The sequence below is a fragment of the Moschus berezovskii genome, chromosome 15 (genome assembly GCF_049115385.1).
Source record: "Moschus berezovskii isolate FMDL1 chromosome 15, NW_MosBer_1.0, whole genome shotgun sequence".
NCBI lineage: Eukaryota > Metazoa > Chordata > Mammalia > Artiodactyla > Moschidae > Moschus > Moschus berezovskii.
The window spans coordinates 59,392,929-59,420,344 of record NC_142474.1 but is presented as its reverse complement, the minus strand read 5'-3'; the positions used below and the strand labels follow the sequence as shown (position 1 = coordinate 59,420,344).

Genomic DNA, 27,416 nt, shown 5'->3' with positions numbered 1-27,416 from the left:
CATAGTCTAAAATATCACTACATAAGACCATCACACGACTGAAATGAATACAAAACTAAGCATATTGTGGATCTAGATATGTTTAAAAAACGAGAGTGCCAAGTACAGAAGTACTATTACCAGCACTAGTTTAATAACATAATGAAGAACTCTTAATTTTACCAATACTTCGTGCTTTTCAACACTGTATCACTGTCTTCTGTAAATTATGAGATTTATTATTATATACCAGTCCTTCTGTGAGGCAAGTTTTAAATCAAATTTTCTACGTCACCTCTCAAAGATGAGCTGAGGACCTCTAGAACCACTTGGTCTATACAACACTTGAGGAGCAAAAGTTCACGGACACCCCACCCTGCTGTTACCCAGGCAAACATATGTAAACTGAGAAAACGAGCTTTCTCTTGGGTAAATGATATTTACAGTGGCTTTAAAAATGTTCATGTTTTCTTTACAATGAATATTCAACCTCACAGGGACAAATACATCTTTAAAAGCATGTATTTTAAGTAACAGATTTAAGAGCAACATAAATACTTCTGAAGGCCCCTTATTTTCATATGTTTTTTAAATCCCAGATTCTCTTTGTGTTTTATAATAGCTTTTTATACTGACACTTGTAGATACCCAAGCTAAAAACATTTATGTGGAAAAGAAGCTTCTGCATTTTGATGTTCTTTGGGGAACAATGTATAACCTACATTAACTATATACACTCCTTCAATTTCCTAACAAATTACAGGACATGCAAATTTGAATGAAGACTGCGTTTAAAGGTGAGGTTTTCTTTTATTATCAAGGATATGGGCTTTTAATTTCTTCCTTTATTTTTAGAATTTTTATTTAAAAAGACCGTTTTTAAAGTCTGTGTTTAATTTGTTACAATCCTACTTCTGTTGTTTCATGTTCTGGTCTTTTGGCTGTGAGGCATGTGGGATCTTAGGTCCCCAACTAGGGATGGAACCCACACCTCCTGCATTGGGAGGTGGAGTCTTAACCACTGGATCACCAGGGAAGTCCCTAGATTTTTAATTTCTTATGTTTAAAATAAAACAAGTTGTAAGAATATGACTTTTCTGTTACAATACATCAGGACCCTTTACTGAGGAACTTTGAAGATCCGTGTGCTTGGGTCAGCCCAGTGAACCAACTTTTCCCTGTGGTGCAACAATTTGCAGTTTCCCTCTACTTTAAATAAAACACAAGGAGACTCATCAATTAAATTTCCCACCGATCACATCCTTAGAACATGATTGCACTGTTGATCCCCTGAATCAACCACACAGCACGCTAGGATGCTCATTCTGTGCTTGATCCCTTCCCTCGGCATTTATTCGTTGCCAGCCACTCTGAAATGAACTATTTCTTTCACTGTTCTAACGAAGTCCCACCAGTGCCTTCACCTGAGCAAGGAAAGAGTCCACTAAAGATGACTCTTCAGTAGAGTTCTGTTTCGGAAGAACACTATCTCTGAGTCAGGAGAATGCAACAATTCAAGGTCAAGTCTGCCCTACCCTGTATCACCTCCTGGTCCTTTGCATAAGTAGAGCTCTAGAGAATAAGCCCCTTTTTATTTTCAATCTAGTGACTTCACTGCCTTCCATGGTTATGACTGTTACTCTTTCATTGTGCTGAATGATCAGGGTAGGAATCCTGCAACTAATTCTACTTGATTAAGAAAACCATCATGGATGGTTATCCCTCCTTGATCAGACACCCCTGACCTCAACAGAACTGTGCACTTAAGAAGGATAATCTTTTATCATTAAAACTGCGATTTTAAAATGAAATCAGCCTGCCTTGAAAACACAAGGTTGATCTCCACGAATTTTGGTTAATTATATTTTATGTGTAAGTGAATCAGTTCAGTTCAGTTCAGTTCAGTCGCTCTGTCGTGTTCGACTCTTTGCAACCCCATGGACTGCAACACACCAGGCTTCCCTAAGTGGAATTACTAGGATTAGCTTTAGTAATATTTTTTGTAAAAAAAAAAAAAGTGTTTACAAAGATTATTTAGGACTTTGGTTGAGCCAAGTTCAAATTAACGCCTTATAAATGAAAAACATCCCTATTTTGATTCCTATCACAAAGATTCCATTAGTTCTGAGTAAAACAGCAATGCTGCTGCTGCTGCTAATTCACTTCAGTCGTATCTGACTCTTCGCGACCCCATGGCCTGCAGCCTACCAGGCTCCTCCATCCATGGGATTTTCCAGGCAAGAGTACTGCAGTGGGTTGCCATTGCCTTCTCTGAAACAGCAATGACAATTCTCTAAAAGGAAGTTTTTTAAAAACCACAAACTTCAGCAGCCACTACTATTTCCCCAACCTAACTGTTTTATTCTGCTGAACTACAAAAATCAATTGAGGAATAGTATTCCTGAATGAAATCTGTCATCTTTTTTACCATCAGCAATATCTAAGTTTAATAAAAGAGTTAAGTACTCCATTCAATTTGTTTTTTTTCTCAAGAGGAGAAAGATATTTTAAGACAAATGCTATAGGTTTTCAGCTATCTAATTTCATTCCCTCTCTAAGATGTTAACATATTTTTCCCTTAAGGTGTGGACTGTACTCATTGTGAACATTTTTTCTAATGGAATGAATGGATACTGTTGAAAACTGTTTGGTAAGTTAATTTATAAGCAGTAATATTTATTGAAAAATTAAGAAATGGCTTTCATAAAACTTCTGACTTTATAATTTTTTTTAAAAGTCTAATTCCTGGGGATATGTACTTGCATTCTGAGGTTTGGCTTTTGGTCCAAGGAATAATCTAGAACTCAACACTTGGGCAAACAAACTCTTTAGGAATCTCATTCCAAGTGACAACAGCAAGTTTACTGTGAAATTACTAAAACATTCTCATGTTGCTTAACTGTAAAAAATTACAATGGTCTGTCTGTCTGTCTGTCTCTTTGGTAAAGTGTAGAGAAAAACAGAGTGTTTAAGGGTTTTCCCCCTTACAATCTTTTTTAAAAAAATCTAATTCACCTCTATCTTTAGAGAATTTTTATTAACATTCATAACTATAAAACAATCCACATATTTGAACAAATAAAACTTACCACTTGGAGAATGTCTTCATCTTTTGGCATAACACTAAGTTCCAATGTTGTATCACTGAAATTGAATATACATAAACTATTTTAGGGGATGCAAAAATTATACAAGAAGGACATAAAGGAAAAAAGAGGTAACTCAGGTATTTTTTAAGTTGATTTTGAGTTTAACTTGCAGATTTTAAAATTCTTTACTTTCAAATCCAAATCATTAAAATGAAAAGTAGTAACTTTTATGCATATATAATAATTATGTACATATGTTTGAGCTATTCAGAATTGGTCAAGTGTTCTTTACAATATGCTTCTAATTTAGAAACACCAAGTATATTACTTATATTGAATATTCCTGGAACAAAACTCATCAATATATAATTATGTATTTCTTTATCTCAGGTCACAGAACAAATTACAAATTTTTACTACATAGTCTCACCGTTTATAAAGTTAAAAACCCATTAACATGAAAACAATCAAAGAACCCTCAAATTTAACATTTTAAGCAATACTAAACATCCTAATTTTGAAATATTCCCTCTTGGCCTCAGAAGGGAAGGAAATAAGAGTTCACCATCACAAGCATCAAAATGATGCCTTATCTTTAAAAAACATATAGCATCTCAACTATCTGCTTTCTTCTCCATGATTTAACTCAGAGCTTTTACAGGAATAGCTCAAAGTCTCATTTTATTTTGGTACTGCAAGTGTCCTGTTGAAATAATAGACAAGTTTCTCTAGGTTTAAAACAGCTCAAAGCGAAAAATTATATTGAGTCCTGTGATATCAGAATTACACTGAGATATGCAAGGATAGTGGTGCTGTCCCCAGCTAGGGCTTCAGTATCTATCCTAACAATACTGGATAGATTTCCCCCCAATACAATCATGAGATTAAGAAACAAACAACAAAAAACCCAAAATCTAATAATTTACTGGTGTCTCTGTTTGAACCCTCATTTTTAGGTTCATAAATGCAAAGAGAATAGTAAACCAGTAAGAACCACAGGTTCAAATAAATTCTACGAAGAAAATATGTAAGTACTTGAATTTCAACATTTAGAGTTGGTAGAAAATACATACTGATGCTTAGATAAATTCTTCTGCAAGGATACATTTTTACATTAATACACTGCAGAATCTCAATGGCTTTGTGCTGCATTAATCCATTTGCTACCAACTGCAGACAAAAGGAACACAATTTTTTAAAAGAAAAATAAGATCATGAAAAAAAAAACATTTATTTATTTAATTTTTCAAATTGCTTTACTAGTGAAAAATTAAGACTGTCATTCCAAAATGTTATTATTGTGAAAGATGAACTGCATCAGTAACCAAAAAAAAAAAAAAAAAAATTAATGTGAAGTTTGAGGAAAACAAAGATTAAATTATGGTTGTTTTGGGAAAATGGTACTTTTAAAGAAGACATGTTAAGAAATGCCCTGAAAACTCTTAAATTATAGGTTGACAAAACATATTGGTATATTTATCATGATCTAAATTATTTTCAAAAAGAAAATTTGGGTAGATCTCCTCACTGCCTCTGGGGAGGCTTTCAATTCTTCACCAATCCCCAGGTTTCCTCAATACTTAAGATCAAATAGGTGTCACTCAGGAACACCTAGAATCCAGTAGTAAAGAGAATATTACTCTGAGATCAATAAATTATGATCACCCAACTCTAAAAGTGGCAATGTATTAGGGCATTTGTGTAAACTGTTGTTGTTGCTTAGTCACTCAGTCATGTCCGACTCTTTGCGACACCATAGACTGTAGCCTGCCAGGCTCCTCTGTCCATGGGATTTTCCAGGCAAGAATACTGGAGGGGATTGCCATTTCCTCCTCCAGGGATCTTCCTGACCCAGGGACTGAATCTGTGTCTCTTGTGTCTCCTGCACTTCAGGCAAATTCTTTACCCACTGAGACATTGGGGAAGCCCACTGGAGAAGCTGGAGTGGGATGCCATTTCCTTCTCCAGGAGATCTTTCCAACCCAGGAATTGAACCTGAATCTCTTACATCTCCTGCATTGGCAGGCAGGTTTTTTACCACTACTGTCACCAAGGATCCTTGTGTAAATAAGTGAGACTATAGCATGAACTGCTTTAGACATGGTTAGAGGAGCATGATAGAAGTCTTCAGAAAATAGTGAACTTCAATTTAATTACAGACAGCTGAATGTGGCTAATATAAAGCAATAGGTCACCTAAAAGTTACTTTATTTGAATCTGGGTAGAACCTCTTGTGATGATGATCTGGAAATCAGACCCTGGTAGAGTCATGGCTTATTCTTGATCGAAATTTAATATGGTAACCACTTTGGCTTTTGATTTCTGTATTTGTAATTTTAAAAATAAGTCTAGGTGTGTGACAGAGAGAAAGAGAGTTGGACTAAATTATCTTTACAGTCAGTCACTCTATAAATATTATTCTACCTTTAAAACTCAAAATCCTATTATGTAGAAAGTAGGCAGACAAGTGGATTAAAAGATGATTTCTTGTCGTCTTTGTTAAAACAAATGAATTTGGGCCAAGAATATTATTCAGTAAGCTATTTAAAGATACATTACCTTAGTAGTTTTAAAATAAATTACATATGCAAGCATTTATATACATATTATAAAAAAATTTGATCGTCACTTCAAATAAAGGTAAGAAACTTAATGGCAAATCTAAAATGTATGCCTCTCAGGCTCAAAAGGATTTTAATTACAAATCTAGTAAATTTGCCAAAACAAAGCCACCAAATACGCCATCCTCTGGTAGTACGCTCTTGGGAACTTTCAAATGCATTTTCAACTTTAAAGGAAGGTTTCCTATCTTTACATATCATTAGCTTCTTATAGGAATACAATATTGTATTAAGTCTACTTTCTTCATTGATTTATAAAACCCATCTTTGGCCAAAATTAACCATGTCAAGACTTACCTGTTCTGGATTAAAGCAATTACTTGAGAATAAGTCTTTCCAATAACACTTTCTCCATTGACTTTTATAATTCGATCACCTTCAAAGAGGAATTAAAAAAAACACATGAGGAATTCCTTTACAATGTCACTTCTGAGTACTTTTGTAATACTTCTTGAGTAATATACTTATTTTTGATATATCCTTGCTCATTGTTTTGTAAAAGTATCTTTTATAAAAATGAATCTAAATTTTAATTTATCCAGCTTATGAGACATAACAATGTTTTAAATGAAGAGTGCTGCAACCAATGAATTTAGAAACCTCAAAAAGTATTTTATCTCTAAATATTTATATATTTATTTAAATAAAATAAATCCCCTAATTTTATTTATTTTGGCTATGCAGTGCAATATGTGGAATTTTAGCTCCTCGACCAGGGATACAGCCCTGGTGTGGAGTCTTATCCACTGGACCACTAAGGGAAGTTCAATGTCTGCCAATTTTAGTCCAACTAATTTCTTTGTTGTATTCTCCCAATCTCTTTAGTTTACTGATTAGTGAGTGCTACACTGCAGAACTTAAATATGGGTATGCACATGGGTTTGACTTTATATATATTAACTTGTTCTTCATTCTAATGGGGTAAAGGACATCTGGATGACTCAAAAAAATTCAACGGAGCAGAAAAGTAAATGAGAGAAAGGACAAGGGAAAGAAGAAAATATAAAAAGTGTACTTTTCGTGTGCCTAGCACAGCCCCTCAACTATAACCAAAAAAACACAATTAACAAATTAACAGTGCATCCTAATATATCTTAGGAATGACGCCCAATACTTATATTTGTAGCTGAAAAGATATTTTAATCAAAAGGCAGTGAAAGATAGTTTTTCATTAATTCCCATTTTAAATTATTTCATGTTTAAAAACAAGAGAAAGGGGTAACTATTTTAGTGTGTGTATTACTCTACACTAAATCCTAGCTAGTTTTATGAAAATCATAAGTCACAAAATATTTCAGAACAAACAGACCATACCCTGCAGATATGCAGCTGGGCTTGCTTGCATTGCACTGGAGACTGCAGTTGCTCTTTGGGGACTTGGGGGGATGGAATGAATTGGGAGATTGGGATGGACACATATACACCACTGATACTATGTATAAAATAGATAACTAATGAGAACTCTACTGTACTGCACAGGGAACTCTACTTGATGCACTACAGGGTGTAACTGGGAAGGAAATCCAACAAAGAGGGGTTACATATATAAGTATGGCCAATTCACTTTGCTGCACAGCAGAAACTAACACTACACTGTAAAGCAACTATACTGATAAAAATTTTAAAAATAAATAAAATTTATTATTTTAACCAAAAAAATAAGCTACTCTTTGTGGTGGAATGAACTAATTCATCTCTGGCAGGCCAGGCTCTTCTGGAATTTGGAGCTTCAAGATTATTTTAATTAGATCAATAAATATCTTCATCATTTTACTACTTTGTTCATCTTTGTCAAAATTAAATGTATGCAAAATAGGTTGTTTTAAAGGGCCTCTTAGAGTCCATTATTAAGTGGTAACTAAAAGTGCCCACTTTTTTGAAATTAAAAGATCCTTGCTCCTTGGAAAAAAAGCTATGACAAACCTAGACAGTATATTAAAAAGCAGAGACATCACAGACCTTTGCCTACAAAGGTCTAGATGTCTAGTCAAAGCTATGGCTTTTCCAGTAGTCATGTATGGATGTGAGAGTTGGACTATAATGAAGGCTGAATGCCAAAAAATTGACACTTTTGAACTCTGGTACTGGAGAAGACTCTTGAGAGTCTCCTGGACAGCAAGGAGATCAAAACAGTCAATCCTAAAGGAAATCAACTCTGAATATTCATTGGAAGGACTGATGCTGAAGTTGAAGCTCCAATACTTTGGCCATGTGATACAAAGAGCTGATTCATTGGAAAAGACCCTGGGAAAAGATGCTGGGGAAAACTGAGGGCAAGAGAAAGGGGCAATGGTTGAGAGAATGAGATGGTTGGATGGCATCACTGACTCAATGGATGTGAGTTTGAGCAAACTCAAGGAAACAGTGATGGAAAGAGAGGCCTGGCATGCTGCAGTACATGGGGTCACAAAGCGTCAGACACCACTTAGCGACTGAATAACAACAAAAAAAGTGCCCACAAATCGCATGTGCTAAGTTGCTCAGTCGTGTACAACTCTGCATTTCTGTCAGAATGTATCTATTTGGGTATCAAGAAGCATGTAACTAACTAGGTCTCAAAAACAGTAAGGAAGGAAGAAACATACAGAAGGAGAAAGAAAAATATGGAAAATGAAATATGGAAGAAACAAAGTAAGAAATTTAGAGTCTGTTTAAATATCAGCACCTGTGCATAATCCAGCTTCAAAAGCCGGTCCGCCCTCTTTCACCTGTTTAACAAAGATGGTGTCCATGGGTTCCAAGCGGTTTCTTTGTTTTCCTGTGGGAGAGACAAGATCCAAGGCATGGTTTTACTTCACAATATTTTCATAAAATAGCAAAACAGGAAACGATGTTTAATTGAGACAATTAAGCCAAGATCTTTTAATGAAGTGTTAAACACATATCCTGAATTTGAATGCTGAAGTCATTATTAAGAGTATTTCCTGAACTCAAACATTTTGCTTCTTTCATAACACAACTGCCACAGTAGCAATGATTTCCATTTATTGGGAACAGTCTGTATGTAAATTACTACACAAAATACTCCCATGCCTGAGAGCTAATTTCCATCGTGAGTAAATATTACCATGGAACAAAAGAGGACACTGAGGTTCAGGGAAATTAAGTAAGTTCTCCAAGATCATAGAGCTAAATTATAACTACTGCTTTTTTGTTTTTCATTTGTTCAGTAATTTATTTTTATCAAGTCTGCTGCTTTTTAATACTGCATGGTATTAAGCACTGAAGTCATAATGCTAAGTAAAACAGTTCTTTCCCTTTAGGGATGCTGGAGGCAGACATATATAGGAATGAAAGATGATACTACAGTATTAAAAAACAGAGACAAATACAACAGACAGTCACGGTGATGAGGAGCAGGTGATCAAATGGGAAAGTCAGGACTTCACCAACTGCTATCCATAGACCAACCGGCTCAGGGACTTGCTAAAAATCAGTGTTTGGAGTCCAATCAGAAATCTGCTTTGTCAACAATTTTCCCTGGTGATTCACCTACACACTAACATTTGAGAACAATGGACAGTTTCGATACACAGAAGTAAAAAAAGAGTTATGGATGAGAGAACGTTTAAAGTCAGTGATAAGTACGAAGGGAAGTACTGAGAGAGGACAAACAGGTAGATACTCAGAATGTGGTCCCCAGACCGGGAGTACTGACAAACCCAGGAAGTGTGTTCAGATCTACTGAATCAGAAACTGAAACAACACACAGCCCTGACTCTTTAAAAATAATATAACTGAGAAAATAATGTATAAACATGTATGGGGTAAATTTAATCCACTTTGTTAGACTGCAACGTTGGGCAGAATTTGATTGTCAAATATAAAGAATCCATAATTGTCATATAAAACTTTTTTATAGGAATTGGTATCCATTGTACAGGATGCAGGGATCAAGACCATCCCCAAGGAAAAGAAATGTAAAAAGGCAAAATGGTCGTCTGAGGAGGCCTTACAAATAGCTGTGAAAAGAAGAGAAGTGAAAGGCAAAGGAGAAAAGGAAAGATATACCCATTTGAATGCAGAGTTCCAGGAGAGATAAGAAAGCCTTCCTCAGTGATCAATGCAAAGAAAGAGAGGAAAACAACAGAATGGGAAAGACTAGCGATCTCTTCAAGAAAATTAGAGATACCAAGGGAACGTTTCATGCAAAGATGGGCACAATAAAGGACCTAACAGAAGCAGAAGATACTAAGAAGAGGTGGCAAGAATACGCAGAAGAATTACAAAAAAAAGATCTTCATGACCAGATAATCATGAAGGTGTGATCACCAACCTAGAGCCTGACATCCTGGAATGCGAAGTTAAGAGGGCCTTCAGTTCAGTTCAGTTCAGTTCAGTCACTCAGTCGTGTCCGACTCTCCATGACCCCATGAATCACAGCACGCCAGGCCTCCCTGTCCATCACCAACTCCCGGAGTTCACTCAAACTCATGTCCACAGAGTCGGTGATGCCATCCAGCCATCTCATTCTCTGTCGTCCCCTTCTCCTCCCGCCCTCAACCTTTCCCAGCATCAGAGTCTTTCCCAGTGAGTCAACTCGTCGCATGAGGTGGCCAAAGTATTGCAGTTTCAGCTTTAGGAAGCATCATATGAACAAAGCTAGTGGAGGTGACAGAATTCCAGTTGAGCTATTTCAAATCCTAAAAGACGATGTTGTGAAAATGCTGCACTCAATATGCCAGCAAATTTGGAAAACTCAGCAGTGGCCACAGGACTGGAAAATGTCAGTTTTCATCCCAATCCCAAAGAAAGGCAATGCAAAGAATGCTCAAACTACTGCACAATTGCACTCAGTTCTCCAAGCCAGGCTTCAACAGTATGTGAACTGTAAACCTCCAGATGTTCAAGCTGGATTTAGAAAAGGCAGAGGAACCAGAGATAAAATTGCCAACATCTACTGGATCATCGAAAACATGAGAGAATTCCAGAAAAACATCTACTTCTGCTTTGTTGACTACGCCAAAGCCTTTGACTGTGTGGACCACAACAAACTGGAAAATTCTTAAAGAGATGGGAATACCAGACCACCTGACCTTCCTCTTGAGAAATCTGTATGCAGTTCAGGAAGCAATAGTTAGAATTGAACATGAAACAACAGACTGGTTCCAAAAGGGAAAGGAGTACGTCAAGGCTATATATTGTCACCCTGCTTATTTAACTTATATGCAGAGTACGTCATATGCAGAATAACTTACATGCAGAGTACAACATACACCATGCATATGCTGGGCTGGATGAAGCACAAGCTGGAATCAAGACTGCCGGGAGAAATATCAATAACCTCAGATATGCAGAAGACACCACCCTTATGGCAGAAAGCAAAGAAGAACTAAAGAGCCTCTTATTGAAAGTGAAAGAGGAGAGTAAAAGTTGACTTAAAACTCAACATTACGAAAACTAAGATCATGGTATCTGGTCCCATCACTTCACGGCAAATAGATGGGAAACAGTGGAAACAGTGATAGACTTTATTTGGGGGGACTCCAAAATCACTGCAGATGGTGAGGGCAGCCATGAAATTAAAAGATGCTTGCTCCTTGGAAGAAAAGTTATGATCAACCTAGACAGCATATTAAAAAGCAGAGACATTACTTTGCCAACAAAGGTCCATCTAGTCAAAGCTATGGTTTTTCCAGTAGCCATGTATGGATGTGAGAGTTGGACTATAAAGAAAGCTGAGCGCCGAAGAATTGATGCTTTTGAACTGTGGTGTTGGAGAAGACTCTTGAGAGTCTCTTGGACTGCAAGGAGATCCAACCAATCCATCCTAAAGGAGATTAGTCCTGAGTGTTCACTGGAAGGACTGACGCTGAAGCTGAAACTCCAATACTTTGGCCACCTGATGAGAAGAACTGACTCATTTGAAAATACCGTGATGCTGGGAAAGATTGAGGGCAGGAGGAGAAGGGGAAGACAGGATGAGATGGTTGGATGGCATCACCGACTCAATGCACATGAGTTTGAGTAAACTCCGGGAGTTGGTGATGGACAGGGAGGCCTGGTGTGCTGCAGTCCACGGGGTCACAAAAAGATGGACACCACTGAGTGGCTTGAAATGAACTGAACCACAAAAGTGACTCAAAAAAAGAAACAAATAAAGCAACATCTTTCATCAACTCTGCTTACATATTTACCTATTTATTTTGAAAGAAAGCCTCTAAAAGTAGAGAATGCTGCTGCTGCTGCTGCTAAGTCACTTCAGTTGTGTCCGACTCTGTGTGACCCCACAGACGGAAGCCCACCAGACTCCCCCATCCCTGGGATTCTCCAGGCAAGAACACCGGAGTGGGTTGCCATTTCCTTCTCCAATGTGTGAAAGTGAAAAGTGAAAAGTGAGAGTGAAGTCACTCAGTCGTGTCCGACCCATAGCGACCCCATGGACTGCAGCCTACCAGGCTAACTCTCCTTAAAATGCAACAAGACACAGTGGAAACTGCTTGTGCTTTTCCACAGAAGATAGGTATCCATATTCCTTGTTTTGCCACTAGATAGTCCAGCTGTAATTAAATAAACTTTTTTACTTAGAGAAATGATTACTTTCTTTCATAGCACAGAGATACATTTTAACATTCTTGAAAAGTTTCTAGGACTCAAAAGATAACATACAAATGTGCTCAGCAGAGCTTATAACTGGAGCAATTTCTCCATAAATGTGCATTTCCACTCATGGTGTTTAGATGAAGACTAGTCTTATGTTTTCAAGAATTAAAAACTTGAAAAGTCATAAAAATACACCTGCAAAATAGCTATCATTCAATTTTTAAAACTATTTATATTTATCAGATCTCTTCCCAAGGAAACTCTATAAACTCTCTTTGTTCAGATAACCTGAAAATATTCTAAATCCTTTGGTCACTTTTGATTAGCTACGAAAACCCCAACTGAAGGAAGTAGAGAAATAAATGCTAGTTAACTCCCTACTATAAGGAAGAATGTCCTCATTCTGAAGAGATGTTTGTTGAAATACTTAGGGATGAAGTATTAGTAATCATCAATTATCATATTTTATTATTACATTGTTACATTTCCATTATTATAATGAGGATATCTGCAACATAATTTTCAAATGATTTGAGGGAAAAAAATAAACCTAGATAGCCACACACTCAGACACACATTTGGAGAAGGAAATGGCAACCCACTCCAGTGTTCTTGCCTGGAGAATCCCAGGGACGAGGGAGCCTGGTGGGCTTCCATCTATGGGGTCACACAGAGTCGGACACGACTGAAGTGACTTAGCAGCAGCAGCAGCAGACACACATATGGATGGACAGATAAAGCAAACAAATATATCTTAAACATGTTAATTGTTGAATATAGAGAGACAGAAAGGGCATTTGCTGTACTCTGAAAATTATAATACAAATTTTTCTGTATGTGCCAAGCTTTTACTTCACAGAACTGGTCATCCACTACTTACAATTACACATTTATTTGTTTACATGTTGCTTGTTTGTCTCTTCAACTAAAATGAAGAGCAGGGATTTTTGTCACGTTCACTGATGTTCATAGGCCTAACAATGCCTGGCACAGAATGGACATTCAATAAATCATTGCTCAATAAATGAACAAATTTCTTAGTTAAATTTAAATCTTACATCAAGCTTTCGCTTACGACTAGTTTGAAAGGGGGAAAAAATTCTTTTCAATAGTCACTTAAAATGCAAACACTTAATTCCAAACAAATTGGTAATCAGGCTAGGTCCTTATGTAGCCAACTCAACATTCACAGCAGTGTGTGTTTAAAGAAAACCATTTACTTTTTTCTTGGCTAGAGATTTGAAGGTTTAATAAGTTTTGCTGTATCAAGTCATTGTTTCATGAAAATATTTATATAATAAAAGAAAGGACACATTTTTCTTTTTATTAATGACTTGCAGTCCACCATGTCCCAAAGGTGATTACAAAAATATAAATGACTATTAATGACTTCTAGAAAATAGTAAAAAGCTGGCTATATAGCAATATAGTGACTTCTGAAAGTTCTTATAGGAACTTTCACTTACACAGAATAAATGCAGTTCAAAATAATTTGGTTTTAATTTCTATAAAGGAAACAGTAACTTGGCAATGACTACCACTATAAATTCAGAGAGACTTTGCCACAAATTGACCAATCCTTCAATATACTATGCCTGAAAATACATGAAGATGGACTAGACTAAAAGAAGGGCCAATCTTACAGCAAACACTATTTTAACTGCTAAGAGTTGTTCTCTGATCCTTCTTGGTCACTTTCCTTTCTAGACTCTCTTCAGAGTTCTGACTTGCTATTACTACTATAGATGTTATCCAATTTCTTCTGGACAACAGAAAAATTTCCCAGAGGCATCCATTAATTACAGATAGGTTTAATAAGAAATATCCCTCTCTTCAATTTCTATATGCCTTGACCTCAAGTCTTATGTTGTTAAACACATAGTTCATTAATTTTAAGAGTGTCTTCTTTTTAATATATACTCTCTGCAATTCCACTAGAACTGGAAATCACAAGCATCAAATTTAAAGTCTGTGTTATTCAATCCCTTATGCCTTTGGTTTTTTACAATCAGTTTCTAGATATGCAAAACTAAAAGTCCAACCCTGTGGCAATTCATCAGGAAAATTTACCCCTTACTTCCCTGTAGGATCATTTGGCGGAGTTAGTGGCTTCCTTGGCAATTCTCAGTAAAAAGTCTCTTTCAATTCTTCATGTGTATTTTATAATTTCTTAGTTTTCTAAAGACCTTATTCAAGAGTCATTTCCTTACCAGAAGAAAAGGGAATTGTGTCTTTTTAGCACATGTAACTAAATCTTTCTGTCTTTGAGAAAAGGAAGAAGATGGTGGTGATCTTATGTGAATAAGAATGGCTAAAATGAGCATGTACTCCAGAAAAGTCCCATTTTATTCTATTTTGCCACTTAACATACAATTAGTAAAGACATAGATAAGAAGATGTAAAAAGCATATATGAATTTACTTGAAGGTGAAAGTGACACTTTGAACTCAGAAAGAATGCAAATACTTTTACATTTCAGTAAATGCAATTAGTTGGGGGGGAAAACAATTAAAAGAAACAATAATGAATAGGTAATAGCTGTCATCCAAACACTGAATGAGCATCCAGGTGGGCATAATTTTTACTCTCCATATCCAGTATAATGTAGCAGTCAACAGCTTGAGACCTATGACCCAGATTATAGGGTTTAAAATCCCAGCTCTACCACGTACTTTCCAAGAAGGGTTACTGGATTTTGCAGAAAACTACTGTCTATCAGAAATTCAAATTTAATTCAGCATCCTATATTTTATCTGGCAATCCCATCCTCAAGGGGTTTTAAACAAATGATTTATTGGTGCCCCAGTTAACTCATGGGAAAAATGAGAATGATGATCATTTATTTTCACCTGGCAAGGTTGTTGTAAGGATTAAAAGAGAGAATCCACTAACGTATTTATATAAAGCTGGGTACAAGTAGGTTTTTAAGGAATGTTACTACGATGCTAAGTCTGATGATAAACCTTTAGGCAGGGATGAATGAGGCCGGGGACACAGCACTGTCACACTGTCAAGGCATGATTAAATATTGGTCTAGAGAGGAACGATACAAACTTAACCGTCTCATATTAGAGGGAAGCTGAAGAGTAGAAACCAAAGAATGACAAAAAAAAATTAAGAGAGACTGTACTAAAACATTCCAGTAACTCTGACACAAACTACAAATGTGTCTTAAAGAGTGTGTGTGTGCTCAGTCGTTCAGTCACATCTGACTCTTTGGGACCCCAAGAACTGTAGCCCTCCAGGTTCCTCTGTCCATGGAATTCTCCAGGCAAGGATACTGGAGTGGGTTGCCATTTCCTTCTCCAGGGGATCTTCCCGACCCAGGGATCGAATCCATGACTCCAGCAACTCCTGCACTGGCAGGAGGATTCTTTACTACTGATCCATCTAGGAAGCCCAGTGTATTAAAGAGATTGGTGTCCAAAAGCCAGAATGACCCTCTTCTTTGGAGAATGCTAAAACCTAAAACAACTGAATTTAAATTGCTTCAAAATTTGAAATATGAAGTACACAGAGCAAGCAGACTAAAGCAAACCGATTATTTTCTGAAGCAATAGATTTTGAACTATACTAGTTACAAACAAGAGCCTATAATGAAGACACACAGAGGGATAGATCATAGAATCCTATAGTTTTCTGTTCCCTATAGGGACAAGAGAAATGTATTTCTTAGCAGTTAAAAAAAATTCTTTAAACAAAGAAATACCATCTTACATTTCAACCTAAAGCAAAGCAGCAGAAAACAATGGCAATTATTCAGATTGAGATTTTTTTTTAAATTTTCCTTCTCTCTCAGATTTCACAAACATGCTATCAAACAACTTTTTTAATTAAAACAAATCTGTTTTCATAATGACAGATTTAAGTTTCTTTTTTATCGATTTCTTTGCTATTAAAAAAAAGAGACAAAAACAAAGAAATGTTCTATCTATCTCTACACAAGAAAAGGCTGTTGAAATTAAACTGGGCTTAATATGAAAGCTAGATAAGGCTTAGAAGGCATGTGCTCTCCACAAAGGCAGAAAGCTAAAGAGGTCACATAATGGAATGCTAAGGCTCCAGGCGTTAATTATTTAAAGAAAATCAATTAAATAGCTCATTGAAATTAAAATCTATTTTTCAGACCCCTAATAATTGAAACCACAATGTAGATTGAGACAGATATATCAAAGTTAAATTTGAATAATGAAAAATGATCTTTACTTCTTTTTGTTGGGCTGTAGATCGCTACAGGCCAAGAAAAAAAAAAAAACAAACCCAGGGAGTGGGGAAGCACTTACTAAGCCTAAATTTAGGAATATGGCTCTACTAAGGCAGAAGTGATAAATACGAAATTCAAGCTAGCAATTACTTCTGGGGGGAAGAGAATAGAAAAGAAATGGTATAGAAAGGCCTTAGTCATATTTATAATAACTTATGTCTTAGAGAAAGAGAGGAATGAGCTGGTGTTGAAATATTAGGATGACAAAGGTAGTAAGCATTTGAAAGTTACATTCCCTTTTATTTTTCTGTTTGCCTGAAATATTTTATAGCTCCTTTTAAATTGTTGAGAACAGACTTCTAAAAAAAGGAAGAAAACAGGCTTCTAGTTTTCATTTTAGGGGTCTGGTTTGCTAATGGCATACAAAACACTTTTAAGAGCCTAACAGACTGTTTAACATCAAAAATCCACATGTATCAATGATGAATATACATACTATATGAAAATTAAGTAGAATCCAATTTAAGAGGACAGTCATGGCAGATTACTGGGTCCTTTTCTCTTCTCTTCCCTGTAAATGCAGAAGCACTGAGAGAAAAAAAAAATCGCATTCCAGCTTTCTAAACCTGCTGCTGCTGCTACTGCTAAGTCACTTCAGCCGTGTCCGACTCTGTGTGACCCCATAGATGGAAGCCCACCAGGCTCCCCCATCCCTGGGATTCTCCAGGCAAGAACACTGGAGTGGGTTGCCATTTCCTTCTCCAATGTGTGAAAGTGAAAAGTGAAAGTGAAGTCGCTCAGTCGTGTCCGACCCCTAGTGACCCCATGGACTGCAGCCCACCAGGCTCCTCCATCCATGGGATTTTCCAGGCAAGAGTACTGGAGTGGCTTGCCATTGCCTACTCCTTTCTAAACCTAGGTGTTTCCAAACTTCCACTTAAGACAACTCTCATTTCCACAGTGATGGCTAGTAGTTTAAATTATATCTCCCAGGCCTCCAATCTGTTGTCCAAAAAAGCTTATGAGCTTTAAAGTCCAAATTCCAACAGTATCTAGACAATGTCAGTATAAAGTCACCTGTCAGGTCTCAATCACATTTCATCCATTATAAGCAAACACACACTTGCGATTCAACCTCATCTTCAAATAACATCAAATGGAACAAAGCAAAGCAAGAAAATCTGCTAAATATTAAAATACAGATCATGCTCTAACTTAATCATAACAAACTTTCTTTCTACCCACACCAGTCTAATTTTTTTGTTTACTTTTTAATGTGGAAAATGTCCAGAATTTTCAAAAGTGGAGAAAAACAGTAGAATAACCTCTGGCCATGAACATAACTTAAATAATTATTCAAAATCTGTCATCTTGTTTCATTTACACTCAAATTTTCTTCCTAAAGTATTTTAGTGCAAATCCTAGGTATCATGTCAGTTCATTCATAAATACTTTAAATACGTCAGCATGATTACTAACATATCAGAACTTTACTTCCTGCTCCTTGGAAGCAAAGCTATGACAAACCTAGACACATATTAAAAAGCACAGACATCACTTTGTCAACAAAGATCCATATAGTTAAAGCTATGGTTTTTTCAGTAGTCATGTACGGATGTGAGAGTTGGACTATAAAGAAGACTGAGTACTGAAGAATTGATGCTTTCAAATCTGGTGCTGGAGAAGACTCTTGAGAGTCCCTTGGACAGCATGGAGCTCAAACCAGTCAATCCTAAAGGAAATCAATCCTGAATATTCACTGGAAGGACTGATGCTGAAGCTGAAGCTACAATTCATTGGCCACCTGATGCAAAGAGCTGACTCATTGGAAAAGACCCTGATTCTGGGAAAGATTGAAGGCAGGAGGAGAAGGGGGTGACAGAGGATGAGATAGTTGGATGGCATCACTGACTCAATGGACATGAGTTTGAGCAAGACAGTGAAGGACAGGAAAGCCAGGTGTTCTGCAGTTCATGGGGGTCAGAGTCGGACATGATTTAGTGACTGAACAACAATGAAGGAAAGATAAAATCTGTTCACAGTTCTCCATACTATATAGTTATCTTGCACAATGTGTATCATATAAACTGACAACAAACCCGAGACTTCCTTACCTCAATCTCCCTAAAAGGCTACCTAACATTAATGAAAACCTAACATTAATGCTTATATGCAGAGTACATCATGAGGAACGCTGGGCTGGAAGAAGCACAAGCTGGAATCAAGATTGCCGGGAGAAATATCAATAACCTCAGATATGCAGATGACACTACCCTTATGGCAGAAAGTGAAGAGGAACTCAAAAGCCTCTTGATGAAAGTGAAAGAGGAGAGTGAAAAGGTTGGCTTGAAGCTCAACATTCAGAAAACAAAGATCATGGCATCTGGTCCCATCACTTCATGGGAAATAGATGGAAAAACAGTGGAAACAGTGTCAGACTTTATTTTTTTGGGCTCCAAAATCACTACGGATGCTGATTGCAGCCATGAAATTAAAAGACGCTTGCTCCTTGGAAGGAAAGTTATGACCAACCTTGATAGTATATTAAAAAGCAGAGACATTACTTTGCCAACCAAGGTCCGTCTAGTCAAGGCAATGGTTTTTCCCGTGGTCATGTATGGATGTGAGAGTTGGACTGTGAAGAAGGCTGACCGCCGAAGAATCGATGCTTTTGAACTGTGGTGTTGGAGAAGACTCTTGAGAGTCCCTTATACTGCAAGGAGATCCAACCAGTCCATTCTGGAGGAGATCAATCCTGGATGTTCACTGGAGGGACTGATGCTAAAGCTGAAACTGCAATACTTTGGCCACCTCATGCGACGAGTTGACTCACTGGAAAAGACTCTGATGCTGGGAAAGGTTGGGGGCGGGAGGAGAAGGGGACGACGGAGAATGAGATGGCTGGATGGCATCACGGACTCTGTGGACATGAGTTTGAGTGAACTCCGGGAGTTGGTGATGGACAGGGAGGCCTGGCGTGCTGTGATTCATGGGGTCGCGGAGAGTCGGACACGACTGAGCGACTGAACTGAACTGAACTGAACTGAACATTAATGAAAAGTATTTCTTGACATAGAAATGTTAGCACCAAAAAACCTATGAAATAAACTTAGAAAGGTCTCACATGTAAAATCACACACACAAAAAAAAACCTAAAATTAAGTTCTGGAACAAGTTTTCCACTCCCAGTGGAACGCTCTACCTATGTATTCAAATTCAGTGAGGTCCTATATACAAGAGAATATACACCACATGAAAATCTCTGGCACACAGAACAGTGTCTGGCATACAGTGGACGTTCTGGAAATATTACTGCTGATTGCTTCAAATTAAACTCCTGGTAAATGCCAATAGCAAGACTGCCCAAAATCAACTCAGAGACTTGTTTCAGGAACAAAGCTATTACTGTTACGGCCACTGATCTGTACTATTTCTCTGAAATAAGAAAGAAAATGCTGTCACCACTAGGTGTCAGTTGCGAACCATAATTTTCCAGCATTAAAAATCTCCCAGTCAAGAAATACTCTGGAGGGTGTTATTCATTCAACAAATATTTACTGAGCTCGGACAACCGACAACTTGCCAGGAGCTGATTACTCTGCGACGAACAAAACAGTCCTGGGATCTGTCTTCTGGAGTATTTGAAGTTTCTGCGACATCGCTTTTTCCCCCTCTCTGAAGCTTCAGGAATTTCACAAAGTATGTATCACATGTGGATTCACAGTCCTGTTATTCCAGTTGTACCAGATTTTAAGTTCTCTGCAAACCCAGAAAAATGTGCTGGAGTGCACTGACCACAGGCAACTATCTTTCCCTCCCTGACCATACCACTGCCCAACCACGTAATTGATAAAACCTGCCCATCTTTCTTCAAACCCTTAGTCCTCTCTAGTCTTCAAGACTATCCAGTCTCCTTCAGAAATCACTTTCTCATAAGTTTACCCACAGTTCAGTATTACAACCAAACTCACCAGCAACCTCAACTTCCTCTCCCCCTTGACCTTCCAAAGCATCCCACTTGCCAGTGTCCAGCTATGGACAATTCCAACCAGACCCTCCCTCTGCTCTTGTTCTTGGTGCAATGTCAACTGAGTAAAACTGCGTATAGTTTCCCAGTTGAGCTAAGCGTTTGACACTACTGACTAGAGTCTCCTGCTTGTATTGAATATTTTAATTCCCTTTCTCTTGAGGTTGCCATATCAAGCTTCTCTTAACCTTTGAGAACTTGCTCTGCCATCTTGATTCCTCACACTGTTTAGATAACTGTATCTCTTACTTCACTCTATCTCAACTACTGTATCCTCATTTTTTTCTTTTAAAAAATCTTTCCCTACCCATCCCTCCGCTTCCCTGGTGGCTCAGTGGTAAAGAACCCGACTGCCAATGCAGGAGATGAGGGTTCAATCCCTGGGTCGGGAAGATCCACTGGAGAAAGAAATGGCAATGCACTCCAATATTCTTGCCTGGAAAATCCCAAGGACAGAGGAGCCTGGCAAGCTACAGTCTATGGAGTTGCAAAGAGTCAGACACAACTGAGCAACTAAACAACAAAAACACCCTTACTTCCCTTTGTTCTATCACAGGTGAGGATTTAATTACCAGTATTCTTCAGGACCTTGCTCCCCAAATGGTCTCTTCTCAACTATAAAACCAATCTCTTTCTTCTTCTCTCCAGATCTCGAAACACACAAAAGCTTCCCAAACTTAAAAAAAAACAACAGAACCTCTCCCCACTCTGCCACATAGCTACCATCTCTCATTCTCCATCCCTTCATTTTCTTACTTCTTAAAGCATAGTCTACACTCACACCTACCTTCATTTCTTTACTTCTAATCCATGGTTTCTCAGACATTGACAAGAATCTTTGGGGGACAGCACGCCCACCCCCACCTCCCACCCATTCCCTGAGCTAATTCACGTCACAGCCCACTGACATGCCTGATTCCCTCTGACCACTGCACTGAAACTGTTCTCGGTAACTTTACCAATCTGCTACTTGTCAGTCAGGTCAGATCAAATGGTATCTTTTTAGTTTACATCCTAAAAAGAATCTTCTAGGATGAATGACAAGTTATCCACTCTCCCCTAAAATGATCATCTCTTAATTAGCAAGCCATCAACTCCTCCTGGTTGTCCTTATACCTTCCAAAATTTATTATTAGATTTCCTTTCTGATTCTTCTTTCTCTGACCAGCTCTAAGATGTTGCCTTCCCTAGGGGTCTACCTTTATGCTGGACGTCATCATGCTCTCTGATTGTATTTATGACTAGTGCTTAACTGTAGCATACATAATGATGACTTGCAAATTTATCTGCAACTCTCACCTCTCCTTATGAGCTCCACTTTCAAAACTTCAACTAGGTACTGAACATTCTACAGGCATTAGAAATGTTGTTGTTGTTGTTGATGTAGATTCACTAAGTGGTGTCCGACTCTTTGCAACCCCATGGACCGCAGCATACCAGGCTTCACTTTCCTTCACTGTCTCCTAGAGTTGGCTCAAACTCATGTCCATCGAGTCAGTGATGCCATTCAACCTTCTCATCATCTGTCGGCCCCTTCTCCTGTCCTCAGTCTTTCCCAGCATCAGGGTCTTTCCAGTGAGTTGGCTCTTTGCATCAGGTGACCAAAGTATTGGAGCTTCAGCTTCTGCATCAGTCCTTCCAATGAACATTCAGGGTTGATTTCCTTTAGGATTGACTGGTTTGATCTCCATGTTGTCCAAGGGACTCTCCAGAGTCTTATCCAGCACCACAGTTCAAAAGCATCAATTCTTCAGCACTCAGCTTTCTTCATGGTCCAACTCTCACATTCATACATGACTACTGGAAAAACCACAGCTTTGACTGTATGTAATTTTGTCAGCAAAGTGATGTCCCTGCTTTTTAATACGCTTTCTAGCTTTGTCATAGCTTTCCTTCCAAGGTGCAAACATCTTTTAATTTCATGGCTGCAGTCACCATCTGCAGTGATTTGGGAGCTCAAGAAAATAAAATCTGTCACTGTTTCCATTTTCTCCCCAACTATTTCCCATGAAGTGATAGGACTGGATGCCATGATCTTCATTTTTGAATGTTGAGTTGTAAACCAGCTTTTTCACTCTCCTCTTTCACCCTCATCAAGAAGCTCTAAATTATCCCAAACTAAACTTTTTTCCCCGGGGAAGGAGGAGGGTGTGTTTCCCTTCTGTATCCATCAATCAATGGTACCTCCATCCATCCACTCACTCATACCAGAAAAACCAAGCAAAAATCACAATTCATCTTTAACCAGTGACATACATTCTACCCCCAAGTCCTATCACCAAAGATGGACAAATACAATTTCTAAATACCTCTGAAATCTGTTCTCAAATGCTGGTGTTCCTTTGACCTGATAAAATCCTATTCAGCGCAAAGCACACACTATCTAAGAAAGCTTCCCTGGTGGTTAGATGACTCTCCGTGCTCAGACCCTGCCACAGTTGTGCAGACTTCTTTTTTCCTACACTTGTGTAATTATTTTACACCTTCATCTTCTATCATCCTATATAAAGAGTTATTAAGTGTATATAGGCCAGGAACTGTTCTGGGTTTAAAGAAAAAAGTAATAGACAAAGTAAAATTGGGAGGACTTTCCTGGTGATCCAGTGGTTAACACTCTGCATTTCCAAGGCAAGGGGTATGGGTTTGATTCCTGGCCAGGGAACTAAGATCCCACATGCCTGCAAGGTGACCTAAATAAATAAATAAATAAAAGCTCATTGAACTGTAATACCTAAAAAAGATTCAGCTCAGTTCAGTCACTCAGTCATGTCCGACTCTTTGCGACCCCATGAACTGCAGCACGCCAGGCCTCCCTATCCATCACCAACTCCCAGAGTCCACCCAAACCCATGTCCATCGAGTCGATGATGCCATCCAACCATCTCATCCTCTGTCGTCCCCTTCTCCTCCTGCCCTCAATCTTTCCCAGCATCAGGGTATTTTCCAGTGAGTCAGCTCTTCGTATCAGTTGGCCAAAGTATTGGAGTTTCAGCTTCAACATGAGTCCTTGCAATGAACACCCAGAACCGATCTCGTTTAGGATGGACTGGTTGGATCTCCTGGCAGTCCAAGGGACTCTCAAGAGTCTTCTCCAACATCACAGTTCAAAAGCATCAATTCTTCAGCGCTCAGCTTTATTCATAGTCCAACTGTCACATCCATACATGACCACTGGAAAAACCATAGCCTTGACTAGACAGACCTTTGTTGGCAAAGTAAAAAAGATGAAAAACAAAATAAAGTTGGGAATTCCCTGGTAGTCCAGTGGTTAGGGCTCTGAGTTCCCAATTCCTGGTCAGGGAACTAACATGCTACATGCTGTATAGCCATAAATACATACAAACAAATTATTTTTAACATTTAAAAAATAATAATCATCTTTCCACTCAACAATCCAACTAAGGCAGAAAAACGTCTGAGAAAAAAGTAGTAGGAGGGATGGTGAAAGGTGTGAAGGAGAGAAATGAGCAGGGTGAGAAGGGAAGGAGAGGGAGAGGCGGGGTGGGAATGCTATTTTTAGGAAATGGTCAGGGAAGTCCTCTCTAGCAGGTGACATCTGAATCACTAGCTAAAGGAAGTGAGATTAGAGGCCATATTGCTCCCTTCCCAGCAATTAGTTTAGTGACTGGCTCATGGCAATGACTCAACAAATATCAGCTAAGAGAATGAATAAACAACAGGAAGGATATTTCTAGACTTAATGCATTTAGCATTCATACGCAAAATATTTCTATTGCAGTTCCACACCGGAGATGAAGTTATCTGCTAAAACTTTGAAAGCAATTTACGCATCATTATTAGAATTCACTTTGGGGGACTTCCCTGGGGGTCCGGTGGTTAAGACTTCATGCCCCCAATGCAGGGGGCACAGATTCTATCCCTGGTTGGGAAACTGAGATTCTGCATCCTACATGGCACGGCCAGAAAAAAAAAAAAAAAAAGAGTTCACTTTTTATTATTAACTGGATCTATGAATCATATTTTGAGTACAGACTAACTGGAAACAAAATAGGCTGTGTCTATGATCAAGGTCTTAAGTCACAGAGCAACTAAGAAAAGACAGCTCAGAATCACCTAGTTACAGGTAATCTCTGGAACAATATTTTCTTTAGAGAAGTGATTTCCAGGACAGTTTGGAACATTAATACTCCAAACATGTGCTTCCCTGAACTTTCACCTTTATAGCTCTGTTGTTCGGTATCTCCAATTAATTCTCTGAACTCCTAGATTTCATATTTCCTAAAGAATTTAGAACCACTAAAGAGATTTTAAAATTGTATTTATCATCCCGACTGCCAAACTACCTTCATACAATGTCTTACACAAAGCCTTAAAATCTACTCCAAAAATTGGATTTCTGACAATACCTACTTGTAATGTAATCAAATTCCCTTCATTTTAGATTATTGTAAAAATGGTTTCCTGGGACCTTCTAAAGTGAAGTTAAATTTTTTTTAAACCTCTCATCAAACTTGACCAGTGTACCAGTTTATTTTACAAATTCCTACTAAGCTCCTGGATTACTGTATTTTGCTATTAGTGTTCCAGCTTATACACTTATTAACTATGTGAAATAAGATTCCTAGTTTTAAAAAGTGTCACTGAGACTTTGTGTTAAAGGGGGACTGATGGGAGAAAGAAAAATAGAAAGGAACAGTTTTGGGAAAAGAGACAATAGTTCACAGCTGAGGTCAGATACTAATGTGCTAACTTCTGCAGTTTTGGGAAAAGTCATTTGGGAATAGTGCCATGTGAAAGCAGTGGCACCCCCTTTATTCAACACATTTACTCAACAAATATTTGTGGTCCTACTATGTGTCATGCACTTAGCAGGCACTGAAAATTCAATGATGAATTCAAAATGTAATGAAAATTCAAAAATTCAATGACAGTTTCTCCCCTTAATAATCTCTGTTCTCAAAGTAACACATAAAAACATTTTCTTAATAAACATAATGACTAGTCTGAGTATGTAGGAAAATTTTACTTTGGACCTTCTGATGACCAATTATTGATAAAAGACAGAATCTCCCTTCTTATTTTTCTATTTTCCTGTATCAGGTCTGTGTTACTGTCTTCACCTCTCAGGAACAGGTATATGAGGAAGCAGAAAGTCTCTACTTGTTTACCACAATCACTTAGATTAACTGTGTCCAAAATACGAGTAGGGATTTTCCAGAAGAGAATCAGGGAAAGAGGCTACCTGCATCTTCCACTAGCTGTGAAATGGCATCTACTCCCCCTTGTCCAAAATATCCTTTCAAACACTTGAAAACTATTGAACATATTTGAAAGCTGTCAAGTTCTCCCTTTAACAAAAAGTTACAAGCTCTTTCAATATTTAAAAAAATGCATATTGTGTTGTTGTTGTTGTTCAGTTGCTAAGTTGTGTCCGACCCTGCAACCCCATGGACTGCAGCACACCAGGCTTCCCAGTCCTTTACTATCTCCCAGAGTTTGCTCAAATCACATCCACTGAGTCAGTGATACTACCTAACCATTTCATCCTCTGCTGCCCGCTTCTCCTTTTGCCTTCCATCTTCCCCAGCCTCAGGGTCTTTTCCAAAGAGTCGGATTAGGTGACCAAAGGATTGGTTGCTTCAGCTTCAGCAACAATCCTTCCAATGAGTACTCAGGGTTATTTCCTTTAGGATTGACTGGTTTGATCTCTTTGCTGTCCAAGGGACTCTCCAGAGTCTTCTCCAGCACCACAATTCAAAAGCATCAATTCTTCAGCACTCAGCCTTCCCCATGGTCCAACTCTCACATCCATACATGACTACTGGAAAAACCATAGCTTTGACTATACGGACCTTTGTCGGCAAAGTGATGTCTCTGCTTTTTAATATGTTGTCTAGGTTTGTCACATCATAGTTTCAAATTATATATATAAATCTTTTAAAATTTATAATCTATTTTATATTTATATATTTTTAAAACATTTATATACTATATTCATATCTATTATACATTTACTATATATGAATATTATAAATAACAATATAGTGATATACATAAATAAGTAAATAATAAAAATAGAAAAAAAAAGAAATAAAATACCATCATGGTCCCAGGAAGGTCATATTTGCCACTCTCTTACCCCTGCAAAGCAGAATTCTCCTAAGGGCCTCCTAAGTGTTGGCTTGGGGACTCCTCCTCTCTGGCCCAATACAGGCCTTCTAAGAGATATGCCATAATTGCCTTCCTACCAAATCCTTCCTTTTCTCTCTTCTTTCACAGGTGACAGACCTGTATCACAATTTTAAGTCTTCTCCATCCTTGCCTGCCTCTTTCCACAGGCATTTCCCCCAATTAACCTGTGCCATGTCTAATAGTGTTTTGCCATTGTTTCTGTCTTGTTGTTTGCTTCTCAGGGAACCCAAATGATACATCAAATATCAAAAAGACCAATGTCCACTTTTATGTGAAAGCTATCCTTGAACAGAGATGCAGAAATTCTAAATAAAGTAGAAAACCAAATATGGTAATATACAAAAAGTGTCATACATTAGGAACAATCTTGGTTTAGTTCTATAATGCAAAGTCAATTTAACATTTAAAAAATAAATCAATATAATTCACTATGCTTAGTTGCTCAGTCATGTCCAACTCTTTGTGACCCCACAGACTGTAGCCTGCCAGGCTTCTCTGTCCATGGGATTTTCCAGGCATGAATATTGGAGTGGGTAGCCATTCCCTTCTCCAGGGGATCTTCCCGACCCAGGGATCAAACCTGGGTCTCCTGTATTGCAGGTGGATTCTTCACTGTCTGAGCCACCAAGGAAGCCCATAATTCACTATTTTAAGAGCTTAAAGGAGAAAAAAAGTCCAATGATTATCCAAAAAGACGCAGAAAAATTCAAAATTCATTCGTGGAAGAGATATACCACATTCATAGATTGAAAGATTCAATATTTCAAATATTCAACTACTGTAAATAATATAAAACCAAT

General features: G+C 37.9%; 1 protein-coding gene across 2 annotated transcripts in view; it reads right to left on the bottom strand.

Moving 5' to 3' along the window:
• ARHGAP21 (Rho GTPase activating protein 21) overlaps positions 1 to 27,416 on the bottom strand; it is a 131,088-nt gene that overhangs the window by 36,293 nt on the left and 67,379 nt on the right. For both annotated transcript variants that reach the window (XM_055428462.2, XM_055428463.2), the window contains exons 4-6: positions 8,355 to 8,447; positions 5,987 to 6,065; positions 3,069 to 3,123 (exon numbers count right to left, since the gene is read on the bottom strand). In XM_055428462.2, the coding sequence (XP_055284437.2) occupies positions 3,069 to 3,123; positions 5,987 to 6,065; positions 8,355 to 8,447 (227 nt within the window). The remainder of the gene's footprint in view (positions 1 to 3,068; positions 3,124 to 5,986; positions 6,066 to 8,354; positions 8,448 to 27,416) is intronic.